At 42.1% G+C, this 14,352-nt stretch overlaps 1 protein-coding gene across 6 annotated transcripts in view; it reads left to right on the forward strand.

The window, feature by feature from the left end:
* The window catches only part of Cfap20dc (CFAP20 domain containing), a 241,972-nt gene that overhangs the window by 195,643 nt on the left and 31,977 nt on the right, over positions 1-14,352 (forward strand). For 5 of the 6 annotated variants that reach the window (XM_048421402.3, XM_085687943.2, XM_085687947.2 and 2 more), the window contains one exon: positions 995-1,056. In XM_048421402.3, coding sequence (XP_048277359.3) covers positions 995-1,056 — 62 coding nt within the window. Of the gene's footprint in view, positions 1-994; positions 1,057-12,165; positions 12,384-14,352 lie in introns of those variants that run through there. The other variant, XM_085687945.2, reaches the window with a different exon arrangement.

Raw genomic sequence — 14,352 nt, forward strand, 5'->3', positions numbered from 1 at the left:
GCTGTGTCCTGCAGAATGTCTCATAGACTCTTTCATGAATCAGGAAGCCCAAAAGACTATCTCACCTTTAGGCAAGTTTGGCAGTCCTCTCTCTGTGGGTTCTTTGTGTCCAGTTTATGCATCAGTCCAGGCAAGAGCAGTTTCTTGCCCAAATGGCTATCAAACTCCATAAGGAGCCTCTTTGATGTCCATCTTTCTCTTGAAGTAGATTGGTGCTGTCAGGAGCAGACATGTCTCATTGTCATGAAAAGTCCTAAGTTATTAAAACATTAAATGCCATATTCTGTAGTCTTTGAAAGATATGAAGAATGTCTATCTAAATGAAATATATCTCTATATATCTAGAAAAATTTAACTAACATGACTACAAGCTTGACTATTATCGATGATTATCCATTAACAACCTATATTTTTTAATTATACATTCCATTTTTAAATGAACTATATAATCACAATACCTTAATCAAGAGCAGAAATATATATATATACATATAACAAAATTGACCTTTAAAAACCATACCAATGTAAATTATTTATACCTATATCATATCCCCCTTTAAATGTAAAAGAACATTTATAAACAATAAATGTGTTTTCTTTGTCCTTAGTTACTGTTTGTCCCTCCAGGAGAGCATTTGTTCCTCAGGAGATCTTGTTTTCTTTTGCTGTCTCTGGAAATTGCAACAGGATAAAGACTCCATAAGGAGAACTCCAATGTGTGGCCTTTATTTACGTCTTAGATGCCGTTGAACCTCATCACCAGCTATTAAAATAACCCACGTTTTATCAATTACTTCCCCCTATAGTATGCTGGATTGATTGTGGCCTCTGCCTATGCCCTGAAGCAAAGCCAGTCCTTTCCTGTAAATGGAATACCAAAAAGTGAGATATCAAAACTGAGAATTGTTGATATGACAGTATCAAAATGAAAACTGGTGTGCAGGAAGATCATTGTGCTGAGTAGGGCCCCTCACAAGTGTTTTGTCTCTTCCAGCCTGTCAACCAGGGTCGTCACTATCAGAAAGAAATGAATCAACCTTCTCCATCGAACCCTCGGTAAGAATCATCAATAACCTGCATGGTTTTGATTTAAAACTTTTTACTTAGAAAACTGTATGTTTTTCTTGGTTACAAAAGTTTGTTTGCCAAAATTTTGTTGGTAGTGATTGTTGTTGTGTTCTGTTTGTTTGGGGTTGCTTGGCTTGGTTCGCTTTTGAGATAAAGTCTCACATGAAGTAGCTGTCCTGAAACTTGCTATGTAGATCAAGCTGGGGTTGAACCACCTGCTGCTGGTGCTTTTGAAATTTTGCTTCATCTGCTTTTCTTATTCAAACCATGTGGAGGTGGTAGCAGTCCAGCTGTGTTCAAATACCCAGCTGCAGGGTTTTGCGCAAGTCACCTAACACAAGGCCATCCGGGCACAATAATTACTTCATGATATTCTGAGGAAGTTCAAAAAATAGATGAACAATTCTTAGCATACTTGCTAGCAAGTGGCAAGGTCTCTATGATTTTCATAAATATGCCGTTTTATAGGAATTTGATGACCAGTGCACGTGGAGTATGAGTATTTTATATGCTTTTAAATTTATCAAGATGCTTTATTCAAGTTCAAATGACAATTTACTTTTTTCATAAACTCATAAATTTGTAACCTCAAAATATTTGATACTTCAAAATATTATTGTTATCTGAATCACTTGTCAACATAATTTTAGGCTAATTAGAAATAAACAAGTCTGAATTTGAGCTTTAAAAACACATATGATAGCCAGTCCTTGAGAGGCTCAGACAGGAGGATTGCTGCAAGTTTGAGGGCAGTCTGGCCTGCATGGTGAGTCCCAGTCTAGCCTGGGCTACAGAATAAGATCATGCCTCAAAAAATATACCAAAAAATGCACATAGTATTTTAATACTGCTGCTTTCTCATGCATATTTATGGAAGTTAGTTTATCCAGATAAACCATTACTTCGTTACTGTTTGCTATGCACTAGGGGGTTGTTGGAAGTCAGTAAATCCTGTCTTCCACTAACTGTCCTAGTTATAGGATTGCATCGCTAATCCATTTGTGAGTCGCCCTGTGGAGTAGGCTGACATCAAGGAGAGCACAGCTCTGGCTTCAGAGTGTGTTCTGTTACAGGATGTTTGAGCTACAACTGCAGTGTCTTGGAGCAAAGACAATGTTGCTGGTGTTGAGAGAGCTGAAAAGGGAGAGAGAGAACAGGAGGGATTCGTTCAGTTAGAATACTATGCTTGCATACTAGAAGAGAAAGACAGTCAGGGTCTCTTCTCCATCCCTGTTTGCAGCCTCCATTCTTCTCTCTAAACACCAGCTCTCTCTAATTCTCATTCCAAATATGGCTGTTTGATAGCCCTTCAGTTCATATATTACAGTTCAATCTACATACGGAAGCTAACAAGCCATGTCTGAATCTCAATTTCTGGTTTCTAGTTTCTACTTTCAATGTGATTGGCTTAGAGTGAGTGGACCAAGTCTCTACTCCTGGTGCAATCCACAAGGAATAGTGAACTAAGTCTCCTGGGAGACCATCTGCATGTCTTTAGGACTTTCATTAGAGCTGAGAGTATTTATGACATGAGCAGAAATTGGCTCTCATCCTTGTGTTCCTCGTCCATGCACCTAATGTGAACCTTGAAGAATTGTCATTGTCACAAACAATGAGTTTAAAGATGAGATTAGAATTCCAGTGTTTACAAAAAGGCATTTTCATATTCATTCATAGACACACATATACATACATACATCACATCACTTACAACCTTGCCTGATAAGTGTCTTTTCTATATGAAAAACCCAGGAAATCCAACTTTACTCCTAATTATAAGAACTTGAGAATTTGTAAGATATCCTAGAAAGCAGAGCATTGACTTCAAAGGAAACTAACCTGGCAAGTATCTCAGGCAAGTCTTTCACACTTTCCAGGTTTCCCGTCATAATACAAATCCCTCATATGTAAAAGAGAGAATCGGAGTTTCCCGCCATCTAAGGTTAGGTCCAGCCTTAGGATTCTGTGACTTCCACGAGACTCATTTCCACTCTGAAGGGTCGCATGGTTTGCTTTTATTTCACTAAGCTGAAGAGCAAAGAGTCATAAACACTGGGTGAGTGATTGGCATGTTGATGGGGTAGTATATGACTCTAACTATCCCTTTTCCAGGTTAATTTCAAAAGATAGAATTTTAAAAAGTTTCACCAACAGAACAAACACTGTTTTTCTGAAACCAAGTGTTCATTCACTTAGGAAAAACTAGTTTACATTTCTCCATAGTGAAACTTAAAGAAAAAAAACTATAAAGATGAAAAGTTGTTTTCAACCCCATTTACTATCAGATAATCCATACTTTCCTAGACAATTATTATAAACTTCAAAAAACCTGCAGCTTATGTGACCTGGCTCCTGACTCATAAATTCATCAGCCTGGAGAGTTGACAGAAAGGCATCACTGGACCATAAACATAGAAAATGGTAAAATTTTGAGATCAGCAGTATTGCCATTTAAAGTGAGATGAATTGATTCATGTGATACATGTGATTTGATTTCAATTGAAAGCTAGCCTTGTGGTTTGGACTTTCATTTATTGTGTTTCTCATAAATAATACCCCATACTTTACATCTCAAAATATAGGACTTTAAAGTTGTTAGATGGACAGATAATTAATATGAAGAGATGTGAAAAGCTATCTCTAATTTTACCCTCTTGGACAAAAGAACCTCAAGCCTAAGTCCTAGATGGGAAGTTCTGCCTATGGAGTCTGAGAAGTGGCTATAAAAGCAGGCATTGGTGTCATCACAATCACTGCAAGGGCGTCAAGCAAAGACAGGAAACGTGTGCATGTATGCCCACTTAGAGCACAGCAGAATGTGACCCCGTGACGGTGACCACATTAACTCCAGTGAAATGCCGCAACCACTTCAAGCTTCTATGAACCTAAGACTTTTGAATTGCATATGCTCATATGCACATATATATGGATTTAGAGGCAACTTTCAATTAGCTTCATTAATGTAACAGAAAAGTCAGCTCCTCGGGGCCTTCCATTTACATTTTGTTCTGGAAAGATTTTCATTTCTGAAACATAATTGCTCTCTTCATTTTGTGTGTGCAGGATTAATATTAGAGATAATATACATCCCACAAAGCAAGCAAATTCAGGTGATAGAAAGTTGGCTCCAGGTTGGAAATAACTAAAACACTGAATATATTCATAGCTTGTTTTCTTCACAGTGAAATCATTCACTTACACTTGCAGGGCAGTGCTTGACATTGGATCGAGGTGGGATGCAATGGTAATCATTTTCCTGAGAAGATTACAGTCTAGGAAGTGAAATGTATATGGTTCACCTCATCACATACCCTGGCATGTCTCGATTTGCACACAGCCATTTTCCCATTCATCCTTAGGCAGGGGGTGGCATTTTCTATTATTTTTTCCTAATACACCAACTAATATTTAGGCAGCATCTCAGAAGCTGGGGCGCTTTCCTTCCAGTCCACTGATGCTACTTCACGGGGCACTGACAGCTTTTACAAGGTGCAGAAATGGCTAACATTATCTAATACAATTTAGAGGAGTGTGGGGCGGGAGGAAATAATTTCACAGTTCATTCATGTTGAGAAATGTTTGCTAGCATGTAAACTTGCATGCTGCCAAACAGAGCAAAATGGATCCTGTTTGCAGCCTCAGGTCATTTATTAGAAAATGCCATCTATGGGTTTGTGGATTGAGAGCTGTCCCTTAGGCACAGATATTTATATGTTTGTGCAGATTCTTCAGAATAGTAGATGGTATTTTTGCTCAAGAATGTATTTTATGAAATAAGCTGTGATTATGTTCTGTTGTGTGTTCGTGTGGATAGAGCTGACTGTCGGTCTTTCCTGTTGAATAGGAATGCTGCTTGTTATTTTATGGCCTAGGGGATGGAATGGAGTTGAAGGCTTTATAAGGTTTTAAATGTTTATGGAAATAAACAATGTCAAAAAACAGTTCTAGAATCTCCAGATGGTACGGTTCTGTAGTGTCTGCTTTGTGGTTTATCACTATCTGTAGATTGGTTGTTGTTTGGGGGGAGGGGATGGTTGTTTAATGTCATTGTGGATTATGTTAGGGTCTAATCCTTTACTGCTCTGCCACATTTTTTGTGTGATATAGACATACTTATAGCTGCAATTATCTGATAAAGCCCTGAAGACTCTGACAAATGATTAATAACCAATGACCTCAGTTCCTGCTGGCTCAGCCTGCCCAGTGTAAGCCAAGTTAGCTATAGACACACATGTTTTGAATAAAAGAGAAAGGGGCAAAAACCTGACCCTGTGGGATGGCACATTTAATTCCCGCTTTCAGTCCTGCTTCTCATGACTCTTCTCCCTCAGCAATTTTGCTCTCATCTCCCAGTCCCTAACTAGCCAGCACAGTTGCCCACCTCTGGCCACCTCCCCACGGTGGCTTTATTTTTGCTTGCTTCTCTGTTCTTTCCCAGACCTGCCTCTCTGAGCCCCAGGTAAGCCCACTCTGCACTCCCTTTGCTTCTCTTAACTGGAAGAGTGCAGTACTCCTGAGATTACTCAGGCCTCCCTAATGACTGCTTTGTGTCCAGGTAGTGAACTCACACCCTGTGTGGCCCACAGTCCAGTGGAAAGATGGCAATTACCAAAGCATCTGTTTACAGTTCTAACAATTGAATACTTTCCATTTTAACTAAAGATTCTGATTTTTAGAATAATTAATAAAACCCTTTAGCAATTGTAAAAGGTAATTCTTGCTTATAACATCTCTGTTCTGCTCCTTCACCTCTAGCAGGCGGAAGAGCTGCCTTGTTGTTTAAATAAGCAACCCTAAGAGCCTGGGCAAAAGTGTACTTTCAGCCCTTAGCTTCGATGCTTGATGGTTCTGAAGTCCTTGCCCATGCCCTGAATGCATCCTCCATGAGCCTGAGGATTTCCACTCCGTGTGTCATGCAGGCAGGCAGTGTGCAGATGAGGGCGGGACAGGGCTGAGGGGAGAGGGACATGTACCAAGCCCAGCACAGGGAAGACTGCAGGCTTACAAAACTGGAGCGCATGTGCAGACTCTACCTCTGTAAGAAGTTGCCCGTTTCTTCCCTTTATTTCTTTTCATTTTTCTTCTTAATGAAAAATGTTATGCTTTTAAATTGATTGAAGCTAAAATGCATAATTTCTCATTTTATCAATATATTATGTTTACTGCCCTTTATAGTTTAATATTATGATGTTCATTACACATAAAAACCCACTCAGTATAATAAATACTGTGTAAGTCAAATGCTCGGCCTGTTTCAAATGACTCCAAGGTGAAAGGCAAACAACTCCTAGCTGATTTGATTGAGCTAATATAAACATTATTGTTCTATTGACTCTTTTTTGCCCATTGATTTTTAAAAGGCTTTATATCCCTTGCCATCCATTAATGTGAATCCGATACAATTTGGTGCTTGGGACAAGAAAATGCTGTTGGGTGTTGGGTGTGTGTAGTGAGGGGCTGCGGGCAGGCCTGCTTTTCATCCTGCACAGCTCCCGCATGGCTAGCTTAGCCCCAGAAATAATAACACATAAGTTGTATTCATTTAAATACTGCCTGGCCCATTATCTCTAGAGAGTTAGTTACTGACTAACTCTCATACCTTGATATTAACCCATTTCTAATAATCTCGTGGTAGCACCACGAGGTGTGGCTTACCGGGAAAGATTCAGCATGTCTGGCCTGGTGGCTGGCTCCATGGCATTTGCCTCATTGCCCTCTTCCCAGCATTCTGTTCTGTTTACTCCGCCTACCTAATTTTCTGTCCTATCAAGGGGCCAAGGCAGTCTCTTTATTGACCAATGAAAATAACACAATAGACAGATAACCCTCCTCCATCAGGTGTGTATATTCATGGGGGAATGAATAAGCACACTTATCAGGAAATATTTCTCATATTTTGCTATGAACGACTTCTTTGCTCTTTATTTTTGGGTTAACAATAGTGATTTTGAATTATCACGTGGATACATAGCTCAGTAACTAGGGAAGGCAATGGTGAACTGTTATTATCCCTTACTGAACATAATTAAAAGCTAGATCTTATATAGCCTCGCGATTTTTAGTTTGTATGTGTGGCAGGTACACATTATGCTAATAACGCTTCCTGTTGTGGATGGTACTGAACCCTCAACTATAAATGATCCTTCTCATAAGGAGGTTAGGAATCTACTCCTTGGCCACTAGAATTCAAAGAAATGTCTGTCGTGGTCTGGTCAGTGTTTTGACTTGGTAAAGAGTACGCTCTCTTTGTTCCTCCCCCGACTCTTTAACAGCACCCTTACTGAGAACACAAATTTTCTTTGTTCTGCAAATATTATTAGTCCATATTAGGAGTCCAGAAAAAGCTCTGATTTTTGACTCCTGGACTCCTGGAAGAAGTGGAAAACAAAGGAGGACAGCTGTCCATGTGACAGCCTCTGCATCCATGTGACAGTCTCTACATCCATGTGACAGTCTCTACATCCATGTGACAGTCTCTACATCCATGTGACAGTCTCTACATCCATGTGACAGCCTCTGCATCCATGTGACAGCCTCTACATCCATATGACAGTCTCTGCATCCATGTGACAGTCTCTGCATCCATGTGACAGCCTCTGCATCCATGTGACAGTCTCTGCATCCATGTGACAGCCTCTACATCCATGTGACAGCCTCTACATCCATGTGACAGCCTCTGCATCCATGTGACAGCCTCTGTATCCATGTGACAGCCTCTACGTCTGCTAGTGAATTTCCAGGTTCCAGCACTAGCCACAAAGCACAGTGGCAAAGCATGCAGTAAATGAAGACCTAATGTATTAGGGGAGGAATGGACCTGTCACTTAGAGGGATTGTGAGGCAGAGAGCAGATTAGCTGATCACTCATAGTCAGAAGGCAGCTCGGTGAAAAATGTGCAGGAAGCGATAAGTGCGGGTTTGTGCTGATTTAATGATATTCTTAAACTACAATAGCATTCTGCTGGGGCGATATAATAAAGCACTTGCCTTGCATTTTTAAATCATCAACATATGTCTAGTTTGACCTTAAAAAACACTCCGGGCTATTCTCTGGTAAACGTATAGCTTCTGAGAGAGGAAAAAGCACCGTCTAAGATGCCATGGTGGTGGCCTCCCAGCGAGCCGACCCAGCCTTTCCTAAGCTGGCGCTTGCGTGGCTTCCCTCCGACATCTCTCTGTAGTGCCTACTTTTCCTTCAAACCCTAACTTTGTGTTTTAAGTTTACCAAAGCCCTGTGTGGGTCTTCAGGAGTCTCTGTCACAAAAGTCTGCCTCCTAACAGTTATGTGTGGTGACGCGCTCACCTGTCCTCACTGACTTTCATTGTCGTTTTTCAGCTTCATACTGAGGTTATGATTGTTGAATAAGCCTACTACTTTACCATGGATGGTGTATGAAAGGGGGTTAGTTTGAGTTGCTCACTCAATCTTAGCAAGGAAATAGATTACTTTTATTTTGTATCATTGCAGATATACATCAGAAAAAATTAACGGAACTCATATTTTGTACACACATAACTAACTTGACAAGGGTGGACTTGCATTGCCAAACTGTCGTAATGAAATGTCACTGGTGCCTTTAAATAGTGTTCGCTCTCATATCTTAACATTCATGCCCAACAGGAGGGAGGCGTGGCTTGTTTTCTATTATTTTCTCTTGGTTTGCCAGTGGGGCTTTATGTGATTGCATGTAATGAAACTTGAAAGGACCTAATACTTGCCGTCTAAACAGTTGTGCCTAATGCCAGTGCAAATACTCAGTAGCCAGGGCTTGATTCCTAGATAATGACAGTTCAAATTTGGTGTGTGTGTGTGTGTGTGTGTGTGTGTGTGTGTACGTGTACGTGCATGTGTGTACACACTTACCAGGATTCAGCATGGTTGTGGACTTTTCCTATGCTGGAATTAACACTCCTAAGTGAGGGGAAATAAAGGGACCACTGGAAGAAACAAACCAAGGGACGAAAGTCTGAGCTGTGCCTGGCGAAGGTAGTTTGCGTGGTTCTGGCATCCTCGCAATGCATCCTTGCACGGTCTTTGTCTGCAGTAGTTCCTGGTGCTCTTTGTCAAGTGTTTCCAGCCCTTCAATCTTCTACGCACATATTTGGTTGGCACTTACACTCCCTCTTTCTTTGGCCTACAGCCAACCACCCCACTCATTAGAGCCAATAAATTAGTAACAAAATTGCCTCAGTTATGTTTGGTGTTGGCACATAGAACAAGTGGTTTTCAGAGGGAGCCTAATGCTCTGGTTAAAGCCCAGTCTGGCAGGACGTGAGGGTTTGTCCTTGTGAAATTATTTAACCTCTCCAAGCCTCACCGGTTGCCCAAAAGCTGGCACTTGCTTCCTACTTCTGGGTTTGCTATGAAAGTTTAGTGAGATAATTCACAGGCCTCTCATGAATATCTTCATAAGTAACAGTGATAGCAGGGTTTTGCTAGGAGGGAATAGAAAGCAAAATCAGAGCACGAGGGAACCCAAACATCACAGGGAGGTTAAAGAGGTTATCGAGGTGATTTAACCCTGGCAAGCAGGCTCGGCACACCACAGGGCGTTCCCTTCCACCATCCCCCAAGTCCTACCCTAGAAGCCTTGATGCCGAGCTGGCATGAGCTTCCGCCATTCTTCTCTCCCAGAGCCCTACACTGAACCCCTGCCCTTCCACACGGCCATTCCTTAGTGGCTCATCTAAGTTGTTCTCCTTGCACCTCCAGTCGCTATGTGTTCTAGCCCTTCATTCCAGAGTTGGCGCAGTCCTGCACCTTCCTTGGCATCCTGTCGGGCTTACCCCGGCTGTCCTCTCAGCTGAACAAGGTAATTTGAATGTAATCCAAACCATGTGGATCGCAGCTACCTTTTGCCAGGACACAAGGCCTCATGGTGCATGGTAACCATGTTCATGTTTTCAGTTCCCCCGTGTCACAAACGTTCAGTGTCACCGAAGCCTCTCCCCATCGTTCCCTCGGACTGTTGCTACAGACTAGCAGGGAGTCGCTATGCAACACATGTGGTTTGTTTACCACAGCCCTTCCCCGTGGGTGAGAGTGATCTTTGTCAACGTAGATCTGAGTCCACACCTCCTATTACAGCCTTTCACTCACAGGATATGGACTGCAAGATTGAGTGTCCTGGCCCCCGCCGCTGGTGCAACCTTAGTTTATATTGTTTTCTTATAGGTGCACGCAAGCCACACTGGTCTCCTCCTCGCTGCTCAAGCTGCCTGTGTTGTGCCCTCCCTACCCTGCCTTCCCTCTTCGCTGTACTCAGCTTGCTTGGTTCACACGCTTGCACCCACTGTGCTGCCCCTCAAGCATGTGCAGCCTGAACTCCATAGCAGCTCTGCATTCTTTGTGTGGTTCCCTGGTTGATGCTTGTCCCACCATCCATATTATAGGCTTCAGAAGGACAGCACTGAAGAGTAGATTCATAACCTCAGGGTGGAAAGAGGGCTCCTAAACAGATCTCCAATTCCACAAGCCATAAAGGAAAACATTAATAAATTCTATTATATTAAAATTTGGAACTTATTAAAGGACACGACTTCGAATAAAAGACACTCCACAAAATAGGAGACATTTGCAGTACAAGGGTTTGTGTCCACAATATATGAACAAAACACAAATCAGTGGAGAAAGATACAGACCAAAAGAAAGGGAAAGTATCCAAGACTGATGAGGGGAATGTGAGTACCCTGCTTGGGATGCTGTGTACACACTGCCACAGGGTGCAAATACACGAATGGGTAGATGTGAATATACCATTTAAAGGTCACAGTGGGTACACATACCATGCCAAGGAACTATGAGTACCTGCAGAAGGGGAATGCCAAAGGGACATGAATATACTGCCGAGGGGCTATAAATAAACTGCTGATTGGCACATGGATGCACTGTCTGGGGGTATAAACTGCCGGGTGACCGCACTGTCTGGCGTGCACAGATGCACTATATAGGGGTGTAAACTGCCAGGTGACTGCACTGTCTGGGGTGCACAGATGCACTGTATAGGTGTGTAAACTGACGGTGACTGCACTGTCTGGGGTGCACAGATGCACTGTATAGGGGTGTAAACTGCCAGATGACTGCACTGTCTGGGGTATGCAGATATACTGCCATGGGGGGTGTACATTGATATAACAACTTTGGAAAACTGTTCCTTATGAGCTAAACATATCATGGCCTTTTCTCTAGCAATAACACTCTTTCATACATGGCCAGTACAAAGTATGCAGGTGTGCATTAAAAATCACATATAAATGCTTGAGGGTCCCTCCACCCCCCAACCTATTACGGTTATTCTTTTTAAGTTGAGTTATGGAACCAAATCTTGTCTTAATTTTTCTTTCCTGAAGCAGAGCCTCCTGAAACCCAGCTGCCATTCTCCCCAGCCCCTTTGGGGAATTCCTTGCAAATTTAACTTGGTAGACTCAGTCCTCCCCAGTGACAGCAAAAGTCTAACAGGCCTTCCAAACTTGCCCATGGAACCCCTGGGTTTCCTCCTCCTTGTTGGATTGCTCTGCAAGCCTTTATCTCTGGTTATTCGGTGTGCCAGTCATTACTGAGGAATCCCATGTGCACTGTCGGTAAACTCTGCCACCTCCCTGTTGTCTACTGTCAGCTGATCTGCAAAGCCCAGCGGCAGAGCTCACATAAACACACCCATAAGAGCCACAAGCTGGAAAGAAGTGGTTTTGTATGCTGGAAGAAATAAATAAACTGTGCTGTATTCACAAGACAGAATACTAACTACTCTCAAAAAGCCTGGGTGAATTTGGCAAATATAATATTTAGAAGACTCTTGACAACAGCAGAGTACATGCTGGATGATTCCAACTGGCATTTTGAGCTGTAGTATCGCCATCTGGTGGCCTTTAAGGAAAACTCCATTGACTAAGAGAAACTCTCTTCTCCCTCCACCCCCCCACCCCCACCCCACGTAGTGGCTAGAGTTCCCTTCCGGACGGTTCCTGAATTGTGCGTTTATTACTTGTACACTTTTTTTGTGCAAAGTTCACTAATAAGCGTGAGTGCAACTCCGGGTCTGATGCAGTCGCACGCTCCTCCTGATGCTGCGACTTCTCTGGGTTTCTGTTTCACAGCTTTCTGCAGAGTGAGAACGGCATGAAGGCTGAAGAGCTGCTGTGGTAACACTGAATAATTGCAGTGACTAAGCCAGCCTGGCCACTGGAAAGAGTTATTACCCTCCCTGGGAAGCCTAATTGACTCGCAGGAACGGCCCATGCCCATGCCACAAGATTTTTCCTCCCAAAATGTTTTTTTGAAAATAAAATTTTACCATCATATCTGTTTAAAAGTCCATTTGTCACCCACGTTGGTATCCTGTCACAATATTTTTCATTAACTGGAATGTTGCAATTAACACACGAAACTGCTGGTCGTCAGTAGAATATCCCATCAGCCTTCTCAGCTCTTTGTTTCCTGTGCAGCCCCTCAACACAGTTGGGGGCTGGGGGGGGGGGAGGCAGGGGCAGATTGTCATTCCCCTCACAGAGCCTTTCTTTTCAGCATACCCTTGTTTTATCTGCGTACTAAAAATAAGGTATGACCAAAATTTCAAAAGAAAAATGGAAATCGCAATGCTAATATGGTTCCTGATAAGCCAGCACATTTAATGATGAAAATGATGCCTGTGGTCATCCTTCACCAAAATTAAACCCCACCTATGGCCTTTGGAATGTCACAGGAGGTTTTAAATCAATTATTTTTGTATTCTAATCTTTGGGTAATTAATTCTCTAGTTAGGGTTAGAAGAGCTGCAGTTTTCTGCTCTTACCAAAGGCGGAGTTAGGATGCACTGGTATGCCCTGCTTGGAAGACTTTGAGAGATGCCATTCAGAGCCCCTTCACTCTGAAGCTCTGTCTGGAATTTCAAGTAGCAGCTACTCAGACTTCCACAATGTGGTAGATTTTACTGTGTGACACCGTGTGGCAGGAGATGACTTTGTGAGTGTGTCTTCTTCTCTGGAGCAGTCCGTACTCCGCTCACCCCTACCTCTTTTTTTTTTCCTTTTTTTTTTGTTTTTGTTTTTGTTTTTGTTTTTGTTTTTGTTTTTGTTTTTGTTTTTTGAGATGGGGTTCCTCTGTGTAGCCCTGGCTATAGAGAACACACTCTAGAGACCAGGCTGGTCTCCAATTGCCTCTGCCCTCTGATATCTGGGATTGCAGGTGTGTCACCACCGCCCAGCTCCTACCTCTTTTTTTTTAAAAAAAATATGGAATAGCCAGGTTTGTCGTGCTCACGGCAGAAAACGGTATGAGAGAATTTTCATTTTACCCTTACTTGACTTTGAATATTTAGGGAAAAGTCTCAGTTTGCAGATTTCGCTAATGGCACTACAATGTCAGTCTTCTCTGTTTAACATTCAGCTTTGTTAATCAAGAAAACCATAGATTGGCTCTTTGCATGCTGATTAAATTGATTACAGCTGTGGGCCTCGATAGCGCTTTTTTTTCCAAGTGTCTCTAATTAATCAGACAATGCTTGATTGGGCTTTTCTGTTTTGAGGAGATAAACTGGCTTCCTCAAGAATTTTCACCCCGAATCATTCTCCATTGCACGGAAAAAAAAAAAAAAAAAGTGAGTCACCACCTGGATGACTTTCTGGTTTCCTTTTTGCCTTCAGCAACTGAAAAAAAAAACAAAAACAAAAAGAGGAGAATGACGAAGAAAAAAGAGAGGAAGGGGAAGTTGGGGAGAGGGAAAAAGAAAAATCCTTTTGAAAGACAAATTAAAATCTAATATTAAACTAGCATTCATTTGAACGCAATTTTGGAAAGTCTGTGTCCTTCTGGAAGCTGTTGGGGTGGCCTGACCTCCACAGGAGAACGGCCCTGTCAACGTGTGTCCTTTGAACTGTCAGGTGTAACACTGTGTGTCATATTCTCTGTCAACATGTGTCCTTTGAACTGATGGTGGGAGACAGTGAGAAAAGAACCTGTTTTCCTGTCCCTTCCCCATCGGTAGAGGAGTCTATAAAGCACTGTGTCCAATAAGCGCTAGTCACCTTAGTCACTGAATTCAGATGTTTTTAGACACTTCAGAAATCGTCTTGGTAATCTCATCATGTTGGAAGATCCTAAGAGAGAGAATCTAACTTTACCATAGCAAGTGCCTAGGCTAAGGGAGTGTCGTCAGTTTTCTTTGGACTGCCAGCTCCCGAATAACAGCATGGAGACTTTTTATTAATTGTGAAAGCTTGGCCTTAGCTTAGCTCTTAAAACTTAAATTAACTCATGTATATTAATATATATTTTATCATGTGGCT

This window comes from Myodes glareolus, chromosome 5 (assembly GCF_982192425.1).
Source record: "Myodes glareolus chromosome 5, mMyoGla1.1, whole genome shotgun sequence".
NCBI classification, from domain to species: domain Eukaryota; kingdom Metazoa; phylum Chordata; class Mammalia; order Rodentia; family Cricetidae; genus Myodes; species Myodes glareolus.